Source organism: Schistocerca gregaria, chromosome 2 (assembly GCF_023897955.1).
Source record: "Schistocerca gregaria isolate iqSchGreg1 chromosome 2, iqSchGreg1.2, whole genome shotgun sequence".
Taxonomy (NCBI): Eukaryota; Metazoa; Arthropoda; class Insecta; order Orthoptera; family Acrididae; genus Schistocerca; species Schistocerca gregaria.
Window position 1 is genome coordinate 382,896,584 of NC_064921.1, and position 16,069 is coordinate 382,912,652.

General features: G+C 44.4%; 1 protein-coding gene across 1 annotated transcript in view; it reads left to right on the plus strand.

Annotated features, from left to right (window-relative positions):
• LOC126320770 (esterase FE4-like) overlaps nucleotides 1-16,069 on the plus strand; it is a 77,560-nt gene that overhangs the window by 24,980 nt on the left and 36,511 nt on the right. The window contains exon 5 of the mRNA XM_049994119.1: nucleotides 9,243-9,428. Within this exon, the coding sequence (XP_049850076.1) occupies nucleotides 9,243-9,428 (186 nt within the window). The remainder of the gene's footprint in view (nucleotides 1-9,242; nucleotides 9,429-16,069) is intronic.

Sequence of the window (16,069 nt, forward strand, 5' to 3'; positions counted from 1 at the left end):
AGAAGACATGGTGAGATGCCAATATAACTTCGTATATGTCACACCATCGGTGGATAAGTGAATTGTTAGTGTTGTAGTTATCTGCGACAAATAGAAGTGTGGAAGACAATAACATACAAGTGCTCGTATCAGATAACGTTATTGCCAGACCTCAAAATATTTTCAATAAGACATGTTTTTGATAAACAGGCGGAAATCAATTTTGCCTATTTCCTTATAATAAATTTACAAGGTAAAATTTGAAATTGACCTCATTGTGGGTCTCCATTAGGCCAGCTCGTCGAACCGTGCAATACCAGGATTTGTGGGGCACTCAGATTTGACATTGGTCCAATGCTGGACTGCATGGGTACGTCGTCGAGGTTCCAGATAACTGCGTCTGGCCACCACGAGGGATGATCTCGGTGTTGTGGGCCAAGCACATCATAAATCTTGCACATATACGCCAGCCCTCCGAGAACGAGTAATGAACGCCATGCAACATTCTGTGTCATCCCACTCCATTGTTCGATGAGGGATTTGCTATCCCAAGACTCGGCTGCCATTTACACAACACGAACGGTTGCACTTGGAGTGGCGCCATGATCGGGAATCATAAACTGGTGATGAATGGCGCCGCACTTTGTTCAGCAACGAATCCCGATTCACACCATTCCAGATGACCATCGTAGACGAGTATGACAGCGACCTTGCGACAGGGGAAATACAGCGGTGTTATTCCCGCCGCCATGGGGTGGGGAGTCATCGGACACGATTTCAGGTCACAGCGCGTGCCTGCTAACCTTCCTGTGTCATGATGAGGTACTCCCATAACCAGAAAGATCAGCAGTTCTATCCCTGACAGAACATGTATGGTAGAACCACGGACGTCAACTCCGTCTGAGGATATCAAAGACCAGTTGTATCAGTTATGGGTCAGTTTGCCTCAGGAGAGGATGGAAGTGTTTTACGACACCCTTCCCAACTTAATCAGTGTGTACAGCCACGCCAGAGGGGTGCGACGCCACGGTGATGAGTGGGCTCACACTGCCAAGTTGTTTGGAAATCTGAATCGATTTTGTGATTACTGAAATAACATCACATACCGTCCTAAGCCATGAAGTTTCATTCCGTTTTCTCCTGTATTTTTGGGTGCTGTTTTGTCAAGTGGTGTAGAAAATAAGGCATTTGTCAATTAAACTGGTGCTTATTAAGCTCATTCAGAAATTTCTTTCTGCTGTGGGTTCACAAATTTTGTAATATACGAGCTAAGTTTCTTATTAACTACTATGGCGTAGGATCTACTGAGTTAATTCTGTAGCCTGTTTTTCTACATTATCGTGTCTACTAGTAGACAAGTCTTAGCTTAACATTATTATTGCCAAAAAACATCCTGAAAGCTAAAGCGCACTCTTTCATGAATTCGCTGGCATGCGTACTGATCATATTTCTGTGTTACTCAAAAATCAAAAAATTACCGTGCGATGTTCCGTAAGTAATTGCCGCCCAGTTACAAGTGTCCTATCTCTATATCTAAAGACAAGCATTTTACTTAAATTCGTCGTCTAAAAGCTAATGTAATTGTTACTATATTCTTTTTGTTGTCTGTTTCCAAGGTTGAGTTTACAATGATAAGTGTAAGAAAAATCTAGAACCCGTAACTGCAATGCAATTTTTGTGTTAGCTTTGTTGCACTATCTGTGAATTTGTACAGAAAAATTTACACTGTTTTGGTGACTACTAGCTAATACGTTAGAACTCGTTGTCACTTCCAAGGGGAGGGAAAATAAATAATAAGATGTGGAGGGTGTTCGGCGTCCGAAACATCCAAAACCCTCCTAACGAACTGTACATAAATAACGAATGCTAACTGTAGTAATTTAAGCCATTGCTCCAAAAGACTTTCTAAATTTCTTGACCAATTTTGGAATGTAGCTAAAAACTACTGAGGTCATGCGAGCTTTTGAAACTACACTCCTGGTAATGGAAAAAAGAACACATTGACACCGGCGAGTCAGACCCACCATACTTGCTCCAGACACTGCGAGAGGGCTGTACAAGCAATGATCACACGCATGGCACAGCGGACACACCAGGAACCGCGGTGTTGGCCGTCGAATGGCGCTAGCTGCGCAGCATTTGTGCACCGCCGCCGTCAGTGTCAGCCAGTTTGCCGTGGCATACGGAGCTCCATCGCAGTCTTTAACACTGGTAGCATGCCGCGACAGCGTGGACGTGAACCGTATGTGCAGTTGACGGACTTTGAGCGAGAGCATATAGTGGGCATGTGGGAGGCCGGGTGGACGTACCGCCGAATTGCTCAACACGTGGGGCGTGAGGTCTCCACAGTACATCGATGTTGTCGCTAGTGGTCGGCGGAAGGTGCACGTGCCCGTCGACCTGGGACCGGACCGCAGCGACGCACGGATGCACGCCAAGACCGTAGGATCCTACGTAGTGTCGTAGGGAACCGCACCGCCACTTCCCAGCAAATTAGGGACACTGTTGCTCCTGGGGTATCGGCGAGGACCATTCGCAACCGTCTCCATTAAGCTGGGCTACGGTCCCGCACACCGTTAGGCCGTCTTCCGCTTACGCCCCAATATCGTGCAGCCCGCCTCCAGTGGTGTCGCGACAGGCGTGAATGGAGGGACAAATGGAGACGTGTCGTCATCAGCGATGAGAGTCGCTTCTGCCTTGGTGCCAATGATGGCCGTACGCGTGTTTGGCGCCGTGCAGGTGAGCGCCACAATCAGGACTGCATACGACCGAGGCACACAGGGCCAACACCCGGCATCATGGTGTGGGGAGCGATCTCCTACACTGGCCGTACACCTCTGGTGATCGTCGAGGGGACACTGAATAGTGCACGGTACATCCAAACCGTCATCGAACCCATCGTTCTACCATTCCTAGACCGGCAAGGGAACTTGCTGTTCCAACAGGACAATGCACGTCCGCATGTATCCCGTGCCACCCAACGTGCTATAGAAGGTGTAAGTCAACTACCCTGGCCAGCAAGATCTCCGGATCTGTCCCCCATTGAGCATGTTTGGGACTGGATGAAGCGTCGTCTCACGCGGTCTGCACGTCCGGCACGAACGCTGGTCCAACTGAGGCGCCAGGTGGAAATGGCATGGCAAGCCGTTCCACAGGACTACATCCAGCATCTCTACGATCGTCTCCATGGGAGAATAGCAGCCTGCATTGCTGCGAAAGGTGGATATACACTGTACTAGTGCCGACATTGTGCATGCTCTGTTGCCTGTGTCTATGTGCCTGTGGTTCTGTCAGTGTGATCGTGTGATGTATCTGACCCCAGGAATGTGTCAATAAAGTTTCCCCTTCCTGGGACAATGAATTCACGGTGTTCTTATTTCAATTTCCAGGAGTGTATTTAGATCAAGTAACGTTTTCAAGCGATGTAAGACATTATTGTTATAAAGAAGTATATCTAGAGGATTTAAGAGATTTATAGCTATGCGAATGACAACAATATTGGCGGGCAAAACGAAATGGTATCACGGATCTTACCAGTCAGATTTGGCTTCCGTGTGGCCCTACAACCCGTCCTAAAAACATTTTTATGAATAGAAGTACCTCTCTGTTGTGAGCGGGTTTTACTTGATGAGGTTCGACAAACGTAAATATCTTAAATCGTCTCCCCTCTTCAGCGTAGTGATAGTTCCTAAATAATACATCAAATTCTTCATTTGGGGTACATGGTGTGGGCAACTGTTGAATAAATATACTGCGTGACACAAAGAGTGAATCACCCTTCGGTGATTAAAGATAATCTAGTCACATTAACACAGAAGTTGACAGTATCAGTTCACTTATCAGTAGGGTGACGTTGCACATCATCTGCCCTGGATGTATGCACTGATTCGGATTGGAATGGCGTTTTAAAGCTAATATACCCTCTCCTGAGACCACTTGGTCACAACTGTTGTAACCGAGCCCTTGATATCCTTGATCCTGGCATGTGGACTGGGTTGAGATATTGCTGGCATGGCAGTACATCAACATCATGCTAACAGTTCATAGAGACACGATCCATTTGTGGGCGAGCATTGCCCTGTTGACAGATGGCATGAGGACCCTGTCGCATGAGAGGCAATTCATGAGGACGCAGGGTGTCAGTGACGTTCTGTTGTGCCATCATGGTTTCCTCAATCTCCACCAGATGTGACCTGAAGTCATACCCGAAAAATCCTCACACCGCGACGCCAGGTGTAACAGCACTCTCCCTATGTCACCGCTGTACTCGCCGACGATGATCATCTGGGATAGTGTAGAATCGTGTTTCATCACTGAACACAATACAATGCCATCCATCAGCAGGCCATGCTTCCCAGTCACAGCACTACTCTTCAAGTTAATGGCAGCCTACCCGTGGGACAGCAATTCCCTAGTCTGCTCGCTCCGAATCTGCAACGAGTGATGTGGGATGGCTCCGAATGGTGCAGAGAGTACATTAATTGTCCCCGAATGGAAGGCGCAGCTGTGACGCAGTTACATGTTGTCTTACTGTCAGATGTGGTCCACTAGGACACTGGCGATGAACATGCCTGCCATCACGTTCCCATGCAGTACAATAGCGGGCCAGTGTCACATCCGAATGCCCCACGAATCTGAATACTGCACGATTCGACCACGCGTCCAAATGGAGACCCACAATGAGGCTCTTTTCAAACACTGGCAGGTGCTGATAATGCTTTGTAACACTAGTACTCAACACCTCCGTGGCCTTCGTAGTTATAGCTCAAACTCTGACATTGTTCACTTTTCTTATGTACCCTGCCAAGCCTCGCTGTTAACAGCACTAAACCCAAACAACGTTAGTGCACTCTGGTGGACCTAACAAGAGATTCGTAACGATATTACATTGACTTTCAACCATTTCTTCTGGGTGCTTCACTCTTGTCAACTAGCGTGTTTTATTAACACTGGTACTTTCACCGAGTTGATTTCTTTTCATTTTATTCAAAGAAAACATCGCCACTACTAGGTTTACTCTTTCCTTTTTTGTTTAAAAGTGGATGCGATGTCTGCACAAATGTTTTACTAGAATTTTTTCTTCTCAGACCGATATTTTACACAAAATGCAAGAAACAGTGCACTGGCAATGAAGTCCAGTAGTGAGTCAACATTTTTCAGGAAATATTCGGGGAGGAACGGAGCGAGGAGAAGGCTTATTTCCCACCTCAACCTATCACGGACATTCTTCTCAGTCGTTTGCTTTACAATATGACCCGCAGACCATTACACTGTCTGATCACAGTTTTTATTACTCTGTTTTCCTGCTGTTCTCCAAATACAAGTACGTCGTTGCAACTGAAACAGTTTAAAAGCACACTCGTCGCGTCACTTTACATTCCTTCCTTCCTTGGTCTGCTGCTCAGGTTTTATGCATCATTGACTACTGCGTCCCTCAGCAGTTTTATCGGGGATGTTTTATGTATGCTGATCCCACTCTACTGTTTTAATGATATGGTTTTTTCCATGCCCAGATCACCTTATCTGACTATTTAGATGATTAAAGAGACATGTGTATATCAATACTTTCAGCATTTCGCGGCCCTGTCAGCAACTGTATAAATATTAAATTCAAAATTAACAGCCTCAGTTGCGGAGTTACCTAGATTTACCTAGGTTTCAGTTGGGATAACCCAACCTTCTTCAGAGTTACACTTACTAATGTTTGTCCATAATGGACATTGTCAAACTAAAAATGCAAATACACCAAGTGCCGTCATATTTTAAAAACTTAACTGAAGCTGCCTCAGCTCACTGCTAGGTTTACAGATGACATCACAGATATTCGCTGGAAAGAACTACACCCACTGTTGCAGCCACTGTTCTGTTCTGTCTGGGAGGCTAGAACGCGACATAAACAACGTGATCAGTGACTTACGGTCTGTCAGCTGGTGGAAAAAGCAGAGCTGGCCATTTACAGCATAGTCGACAGGGACGATTGCGGACATCTGATACAGAGCCGAGTGGAGGGTCTGAATCAGAAGCTTAGACAGTTCTGCGATAGGCTGCAGATTCCGCGACTTGCGCCAAAGGGTGGTTAGGTTTCGGGTTCCGCTCAATAGGTCAGGTGTCCACTATACGGAGGGGGTGGCTACAACAGGCGGACTGGCCGGTTTCTTTTAGGTCAGAGGGTCTCGGGAAAACACAAGAAGGGCTTCAGTCACAAACGGTGCAGGCCGAACACAGGAAGAACGTAGATACAGGAGCCATTGGTATAATAATGTAAATTGTCGTAGCTGTGTTGGAAAAGTACCAGAGCTCCAAGCGCTAATAGAAAGCACACACCGTCAGGTGGCTTGCGGAGTACGGATGTAGATGTAGATGTAGATGATGCTTAAATAGTTATAGGCACTGAGAGCTGGCTAAAGCCTGATATAAGCTCAGCCGAAATTTTTGCGAGGAACCTAACGGTGTTCCGAAAGGTTAGGCTAAACACGGCTGGTGGTGGCGTGTTTGTTGCTGTCAGAAGTAGTTTAAATTGTCGCGGAATTGAAGTAGATATTTCCTGTGAGTTAGTATGGGCAGAGTTCATTGATGGCAACCGGAATAAAATAATAATTTGATCCTTTTACTGACCTCCCAATTCAGATGATACAGTTGCTGAAAGGTTCAAGGAAAACTTCACTTTCATTTCAAACACGTACCCGACTCATACGTTTATAATTGGGGGTGACTTTAATTTACCCTCCTCATGTTGGCTAAAATACATGTTTAATCCCGAAGGTACGTATAAAATATCATCCGAAATTGTGCTAAACGCATTCTCTGAAAATTATTTCGAGCAGTTAGTTCATGAGCCCACGCGAATAGTAAAACACACTTGACCTCTTAACAACAAATAATCCTGAGTTAATAACGAGCATCAAAACCGATACATGGATCAGTGAACTCAGGGTTGTCGTAGCGAGACTGAAACTGTAATTTTCAAATTCTCCAAAAATAAACGAAAAATATACTTATTCAAAAAAGCAGATAAATATTCACGTGACGTCTTTCTGAGAGACAATCTCCACTTATTCCAAATTAATAATGTAAGTGTAGACCAGGTGTGCCTTTGAATTCAGAGAAATAGTATCGGCAGCAATTGAGATATTTATACCAAATAAATTAACAAACGGCGGAGCTGATCTTCCTTGGTACATAAAACGGGTTGTAATACTGTTGCAGAAACAACGGAACAAACATACCAAATTTAAACAGATGCAAAATCCCGAGGATTGGCCATCTTTGACAGAAGCTAGAAATTTAGCGTGGACTTCAATGCGATATGCTTATAATAGTTTCCACAACGAGATTTGGTCTCGAAACCTGACAGAAAATTCAAAGATATTCTGGTCGTATGTGAAGTATGTTAGCGGCGAGAAACAATCAGTGCCTTCTGTGCGTGATAGCAATGGAGATACTATCGAAGACAGTGCTGCGAAAGCAGGGTTACTAAACACAGCCTTTCTAAATGCCTTCACAAAAGAAGACGAAGTAAATATTCCAGAATTCGAATCGACAGCAGCTGCCAACATGAGTAACGTAGAAGTAAATATCCTCGGAGTAGTGAAGCAACTTAAATCACTTAATAAAAGAAAGTCATCTGGTCCAGACTGTATACCCCTTAGGTTACTTTCAGAGTATGCTGATGCGTTAGCTCCATACTTAACAATCATATACAACCGTTCGCTCGGCGAAAAATCTGAACCCAAATACTGGATCCATATTGTCTGCTATATCGAAGCACTGTAAGTTCGAAAATATTCGTCCCCAAAGTCGAAGTTTGCAGTTATGAGCACGAGTTTTTGGGTCAAATACTGTGACACAGGAGATGCACACAGTTAATGAAAGAGCAGAAAGTTTGCTGTTGTAGAAGTAGAAGGTAGACGTTACTCATAGTCATGCAGAGACGGTAGTTCCACATCATGGCACCACTGGCGGTGAGGGCTTTAATTGACTGAGAGACGATCACCGACAGCTGTGACAGCACCATGTCGCTCTCGCAGTCAGCTGCAGGATTTTCCGTTTCTTCCGAAAGGAACGACGCACTGTGTTCATCATTCCTGTAATTTTGCTTACTTTTGGGAACTCTTGACTAACGGACAGCTTACCCGACATTTGTGTAACCTCCCACTATATATTTCCGCATGAAACTAGGCCATATATACATCTCTCTCTATAAAAAGTCTACTTATTACCAAACCTATGAACCCACAAACTGTTATCCAACTTAAATTCATATATTAACCTTTGACTAAACAGAAACTAATTCGAACTGAACTGTAACTGGTCTGAATGCATCTTGTCTTTATAACAAATACCTAACTGAAGTAAAACAATTATCTGAGCGTAATTAAAATTTCCATTTATCTCGCGTCTTGACAACATTGTTGCACATTTCTCGAAAGCGCAACAGCAAACAGCAAGCAGGCAGCGCGTAAGCTACATTCCCATTTTTAAATAAAATTTCCGAACAATAATCAAATTATTGCATACCATATGGTGCAATATAGTAATGCGTAATGGTAAACCGTCTTTAAGCAGTGGGGTGGAGAAAGTAACTACTCCTGTGAAGTGATATTCGAAGAGAACTATATTAGAATGAAATATGTATTTATGAACACAGAGTAAAATTTCATATGATATTCACACGTAACATTGGTCTAAACAATACTTTACTTAAGAAAAAGAACAATGACTTGAAAGTGTGACAATTTATAATATCCATCCTCTACAACAAATTTTTCTTTATCTAACGGATACAATCACAAGTTAACACAACAACACTGAATACGTCCATCACCTACCATACCTCAACTAAGAATGTACTCGACCGTGCAGAAGCAAAGACTGCCGCAACAAGACCAAAGATTATTTAACTGTAATACGACTTTCTCTCCAATGTGCACTTCGATAAAGAAAAATTAGAATGACATGCCCACCTTACATATGTTTTATCGCTGCAGTGATCTATAGCTTGTAATAATAGTGAATGCGACTGTTTACGTTGCATGGAATGTAGTGCAATTAAGTGATTTGGTTTCGTTTAAGTCTCACGTAAAATTCTAGCTATATAACCTCAACCGAAAAGCTTAAATAAACTGTAATCACATAGCATAGTGTAAATTACAGATTTCTGAGTGTGCGTTAATCAGTTTGACATGTCGTTTGATGTACTTACCGATATACACGAATTGAGGCGTTTCCACTTGCATTAAAGTTACAAGGAACATGTTCCTTAGGTTTCTTAAGCACCAATGATGAAGTCGTCCCCGGGAACATGGGCCTTAAGGATCAAGTGGAGGCCCTTCGCTGGGTGCAGAGGAACATAGCAGCGTTTGGTGGTGACCCAGACAAAGTCACTATCTTCGGCCAAAGTGCTGGAGGGGCTTCCATTCATTACCACGTCCTATCTCCAATGAGCAAAGGTAAGTGAACTAAACATTTTAATATTCCATGAAAATTATAATTTCAGTTGAGATCCAAAGTTTCAGATGCGTCCAGGAGGTAAGATACCCAGAAATAATGTCTCACTAATTACATTTAGAGGGAGACCACAACATCAAGGAGTCACCTTCAATGAATAAGAATTTGTAGCACATGGCACTAATTGACAAAAACGCATAATTTGTAAAGTCTTATTTAGCTCTCGGCAAAATGCTAATGACGTGGTTGTAACTGTCTGAATCATTCACCGCGCTAAAACGTTAATGGGTCATTTCTTTAAAACTCCGTAACTGTTACTAGTTGCAACTCCGAAGTTTGAAATTTTTCTCAGATATGCCTAAAACCTTCCTCCGTAATGAGGCGAAAGTGTGGCTCCCTGAGACGTCATCCAAGGGGTCGGCGACGCCTCAAATAGCAAGGTGTCAACACATACCGAAAAAAGGCCTGAGTTCAGATGTTCATTTGTGGTGTAGGATGGGTTAACGACGTCACGTTGGAACCAAATTTCACCACAATTCTTCCCAACGCCGCGGTTGACATGTCACACGATGGTAGTGTCGTCACACCCCCTGTAACCCAAATTTCAACCCTTCTTTTGACGTCACTGCGATGGAAGTCAGAACGACGACGCCTAGCGTTGAAATCACACAGTTTACATATTTGCGAGCGAGGAAAATATTTCAGACCCATTGCCGTTCGGAATCGACACTAAAAGACCTTAGGAGTGCCATAAACGGTGTCAATAAATTCACATTGGAGCCTTTGCCCACACATTTCGAGACGTTAGTTGGCAGTACAGTGAGGAACAGGACAACGTCCTGGCAACCTAGGGCACTGCTTACACTCCCATCTCTAAGAACGTCATGGGCCTGCAGCCGCCTTAAACGTGGGTGGAGGCATCTGCGACATTGAAACGTGCGTGAATAAAACAGCAACGTTTCTGCCTAAGACTTCCAGTTCGGCAACACACTCGGCCTTATACACATACCTTCGTTCTTTACATTAAAACGACCCTGCACGGAGACAAGGATATTTAACACCCGCAAGCTAAGAGTGTTTGTGGCTCAGTAGAACGATATTCAGCAGTAGCGTTTTAGACAGTAGAAGATAACTGTTAACAACACGTTGTATTTCATGATCAGGTTTTCTGTCGTAGTAATTACTACATGAGCCAAGAGCGTTGTTGCCGTGGTAACGCCGTTTCCCATTAGAGCACCAAAGTTAAGAGCTATCTGGCGGTTTGTCTAGCACTCGGATGGGTTATCGACCGGAACTGCCGACCATTGTTGGCAAGCGGAATGCTCTGAGCCCATGTGAGGCAAAGTAAGGAACTACTTGGTTGAGAAGCAGCAGTCCTGGGAGAGCGGTGTGCTGACCACATGAACCTCCATACCCGCTTGCAGTGACTCCTACGAGCTGAGGGTGACACAGCATTTGGTAGGTACCTATGGGTGTTCTATGGCCTGTTTCGATGGAGCTATGTATTTGTTCTCCATAAACAGACGTTATTTGTTTGTGCCTGGATTGTAGGACAACTCGTGTGCATGTGGAGAGTTGATACCACGGTCACATGCATGTGAGCATGAGACGTTATTTGCTTGTGCCTGGATTGTGGGACACTTGGTGTGCATGTGGAGAGGTGATACCACAGTCACATGCGTGTGAGCATGAGACGTTATTTGCTTGTGCCTGGATTGTGGGACACCTGGTGTGCATGTGGAGAGGTGATACCACGGTCACTTGCGTGTGAGCATGAGCCGTTATTTGCTTGTGCTAGGATTGTGGCACACCTGGTGTGCATGTGGACAGGTGATACCATGGTCACATGAGTGTGAGCATGAGCCGTTATTTGCTTGTGCCTGGTTTGTGGGACACCTGGTGTGCATTTGAAAAGGTGATACCAAGGTCACATGCGAGTGACCATGAGACGTTATTTGCTTGTGCCTGGATTGTGGGCCACCTGGTGAGCTTGTGGAGAGGTGATACCACGGTCACGTACGTGTGAGCATGAGACGTTATTTGCTTGTGCCTGGACTGTGGGACACCTGGTGTGCATGTGGAGAGGTGATACCACGGTCACTTGCGTGCGAGCATGAGACGTTATTTGCTTGTGCCTGGATTGTGGGACACCTGGTGTGCATGTGAAGAGGTGATACCACAGTCACGTACGTGTGAGCATGAGACGTTATGTGCTTGTGCCTGGATTGTGGGACACCTGGTGTGCGTGTGGAGAGGTGTTACCATGGTCACATGCGCGTGACCATGAGACTTTATTTGCTTGTGCCTGGATTGTGGGCCACCTGGTGTGCATGTGGAGAGGTGATACCACGGTCACGTACGTGTGAGCATGAGACGTTATGTGCTTGTGCCTGGATTGTGGGACACCTGGTGTGCATGTGGAGAGGTGTTACCATGGTCACATGCGCGTGACCATGAGACGTTATTTGCTTGTGCCTGGATTGTGGGCCACCTGGTGAGCTTGTGGAGAGGTGATACCACGGTCACGTACGTGTGAGCATGAGACGTTATTTGCCTGTGCCTGGATTGTGGGACACCTGGTGTGTATGTGGAGAGGTGATACCACGGTCACTTGCGTGCGAGCATGAGACGTTATTTGCTTGTGCCTGGATTGTGGGACACCTGGTGTGTATGTGGAGAGGTGATACCATGGTCACATGTGCGTGAGCATGAGACGTTATTTGCTTGTGCCTGGATTGTGGGACACCTAGTGTGCATGAGGAGAGGTAATACCATGGTCACATGCATGTGAGCATTGGTTCCATATGCAATCGCAACGTGCAGAGCGAGGCTGAGAGGCGTCGCTCACATTGGATAACATGAGACTTCCCATTGCGCAGGAGTATAATGCGGCTTACGCAAACACATTGCTGTTTACGTGGAAGTCATTCAGTGTGATGTGTCCAAGCTTTATCGTATTGCCATGTGTGGTGTTTCATGGACTGATGCTAGCGTGAATGGTGAAAACCAAGCACGCAACAATAGCTGATGACATTTCTGTTGCAGCTTATAGACACACACCACAGCATACAGAGACGCACCACTAATACATTGCGATAGGCGGTAAAGACATTTCAACTTAACAAAGTAGCGCATGAAACGCCGCTTGACACATCTTAGCATTATTTTGCGTGTTAGAATTTAAGAGAAGGTTGAATTAAATCACTTAAGTGTACAAAGTTAAGTACACACATTATTTTTTGTTTTCATTATTGTTGAAATTGAAATCTGTTTACACGGTAGGCTAAGATCGGTCGAATACACAAAGTTAGGAACATGCGCCATTTTTTGTTTTTTGTTTGTTAGTTTGTTACATTCTAGTCCGTTCTCGCGGCTCCCACAGCTGACGTTATGCGACCTAGTAAATAAGAGGGGGGCTTGCCATAGTTCAATAATGCGTACGCTACACACAATTATTCTAGGTTCTGTGGTAGAAAAGAAGGTACCAATCGTACTTCTGTTAATGTTATAAGGTGGTAGAACGAACTCACTGAGAAGGGACACAGGGCAATGTGGGTAAAAACGTTAAGGCGTTACGCACTTAATCCTATCCGTCTTAGACTAATATGTAAGGTCAGCTTGTGTGTCACAGGTCTTAATTCTTAGTGTCTTATGTGTCTTCATGTTGGCATTTGTGACGTAGAAGACTTTGATAAACATTATTGCAGTGTAAAGTTCATTTTTTATATCATATGTCTTAGCCCTCTGTGTCTTGTATGTGTGTTCGTGACATATCTCCGTAATGAACAGTATTACTCTGTATGATTTATATTTATTTTCAGATTTCTTAGTTGCATGTTTGTCTCCACGTGTCTTATATACATCTGTGACGTTATCTCCATGTTCAAATTGATTTGTGTTCCTCATATACTGTTTAGTTGTTTCCATCTTTGTTTATTTGTGCACGTTTTGTGTCTGTTTATCAAGGACAATCAACTGTGTAAATAGTGGACTTGGCTTAACGCACTAAAGCAGAACTGAAAATATAATATCCCCGACAGATGTTAGTGTTAGTATTAGGGAGTGAAGATTTTCGTTTTCGGAGTGCGTGAGTGACAAGTCAACTGGGCATAGATGGGTCACTTTTCGATGACTCAACCTTCTGTACTAATGGCATAAGACTCGTGACAAGGAGCTGTGCGATACCTTCACCGGTGGGCCATTCTCTGACTAAGTGCCAGCGGCCCAGGACAAGAAGAGTGGCGGACCCCATGTGACGAGCGCTCAAGATGCTGGCATTGGAGACATTCTGCTATCACACAGTGGGGTTGGCAGAATAATTCCCTAACTTCGCTTAAGAATGGACACGTTGCGGAGAGTATCGCGGACAAAGAGAAGCTTGCCAAAAACTGGTGGACACCTGCAGGCAGTGGGATGGACAATAGACACAAAAGCGTCACGAATGCACATGTGAAGGCAAGTGAATCTTCTTGCTGAAAGCAGCCGTTTTTCTCTGCCTTAAAAAGAGAGAACGGGTCGAGAATTTCAGTACCTCACAGGCACTGAAAGGGAATGCCGACACACAGCTCCAAGAGTGCGCACAGGAGGCGCGTGGGACTAGGTAACTACGTAAGCAGTCGAGCTTGTTAAAAAGATGTCTTTTGGACAAGAAGAGCGTTACTTATAAATTACGAACGCCAGCAGATTCTTAGATGAAGCACAGACATGAGACTGTCAAGCCTCACGCAGAGAGGCCCATTACAAAGAAGTGTTGTGTGGCTGCTTTCGCAGCAACTTAGGAGTGGAGAAGAGCAGTGAAACAATGGGTGACCAAAACTGGGAACAGCCTTGACAGTGAAATCGTGATAATGACGCCAGTTTTTGAGTCACAGACCAGTCCATACAAGACAGAGAGAATTTCCACCTTGTGCCGTGAGGTGTGGTCATGAAATCGCGATCAGTCATTGGACGGCATTCCATATTTCGTCCGCCAACGTCAACGTCGAGAAGAGGAAAGTTTCGAGCAGTACTGAGCTCAGAGATGAATGAGGAGTGAAGAAGGAGTCGGTGTGACAGCGGGGAAGCGACAGGACATGGCAGCTCTTCCATCCATTGCCAACATCCGCTTTGCGACACCACGATAACGCTACTTCGGCAACGGCAACACACGGTCACCTGTCAGCGAGGACACAATTCCGGTCCATCGCTTCATAGTCCTGGGACACCAAGGACAGCGGTAGACTCGCGCTGCACAGTTCCGAGGTGACGCACCATGCCGACTCAGTGTCTGACGCCATCACCATACGACGAATGACTATGGAGAATGGTGAGGTAATTCATTCCCCTCTCATTCCCCTTCACAACTGGGTCGTGTCCACGCCCAGTCAAATTGTCCCTGAGATTGGTAGTTCCGTTTTTGATTAGAATGTATTGTAACAAACGCAAATGCTTCATGATTTTACACTATAACTAATTTGTTCCATCCGTACATCAATTTCCTCTTGTCATATCTTTTTTTTCTGTTTGAATCCACTAAATTACTCATGTCATATAATTATTGGCTCCCATGGTAGAGTGATCTAACGGGTAATTCGCATGCTATGTCATATCACCAAGTTTTTGAAGAACTCTATCGTTTTGACGCCCAACTGGGGCAATGTAATTGCTAATCTTCATGTCATTTTATGCAAATGTTCAAATAATTCTCGATTCACTACATCTTTGGCGCCGAACGTGAGGCGATTTCGTTGGTAATATGCTTGTTCGTGATATCACAAGGAACTCTCAATCCGATACATTCTCCTTCCATTCCAACTTACAATGCTCTATGTTGTTTGTCTCTTCTGCTCAATCAATCATTATACAACATGTTTTTACGACAATCTTTCCTTTTGGTGCTTTGAGTCCAGCATTTTCGGGTCCGCTGTAATTCTTCTTTTTACTCTCCCTGTACTTCAAATGCTGCTTCATCTTTGCACTTTGCAGTTCCTTGGTACCATGCTTCATGTCTCCTTCTTCTGAGTATCTTAGCTTGGTTTCTAATGATAGTTTACAAAGAAGTTGTACACACTCTTGTTATAAACTGTCTACTGTATTTCGTACAGTCCAATCTCATCGTGGGAATATTTGAATTTTTAATTTGTGTTTGCCACTTGGATGTTACCTGTCATCTCTGCGCCTAACAAGAAGTAGTTTGAACCACATCCTGCACCCTTACAGACAGTAACATCATTTGACATTATGTCAGAATTTTTATTTTGAATAACATAAATTATTATTGACCTGATATTTCTGGAAGCAATCGTCCATATAGACAGACAAAAAAAACTTGTCAATTTTTCATAAAACTCATCTTTGCCTTTACTTTCAGCGCCATTTGCAGGTGCATAAGCCCCGGCAATGATAATTTTGAGATTTCCGCAGTCATAATCCTGTCATCAGTTTCCTGCTATAACTTGATATCGCTATCGACGGTTAATGAAATCCCTCTCCTGGCCCTTTCCTGCCAAAACTCTGCATCATGTACAATGTTATAAACGTAGTCTTTTGCCACAGCAATTTTTGTTTCCATGATGAACCAATCCTAGTATTTGTCTGAGACATCTGACTGTCATCTTGAGCCGAGAGAATAAATTTTAGAAATGCTGGGCTGTCCCAACGATCC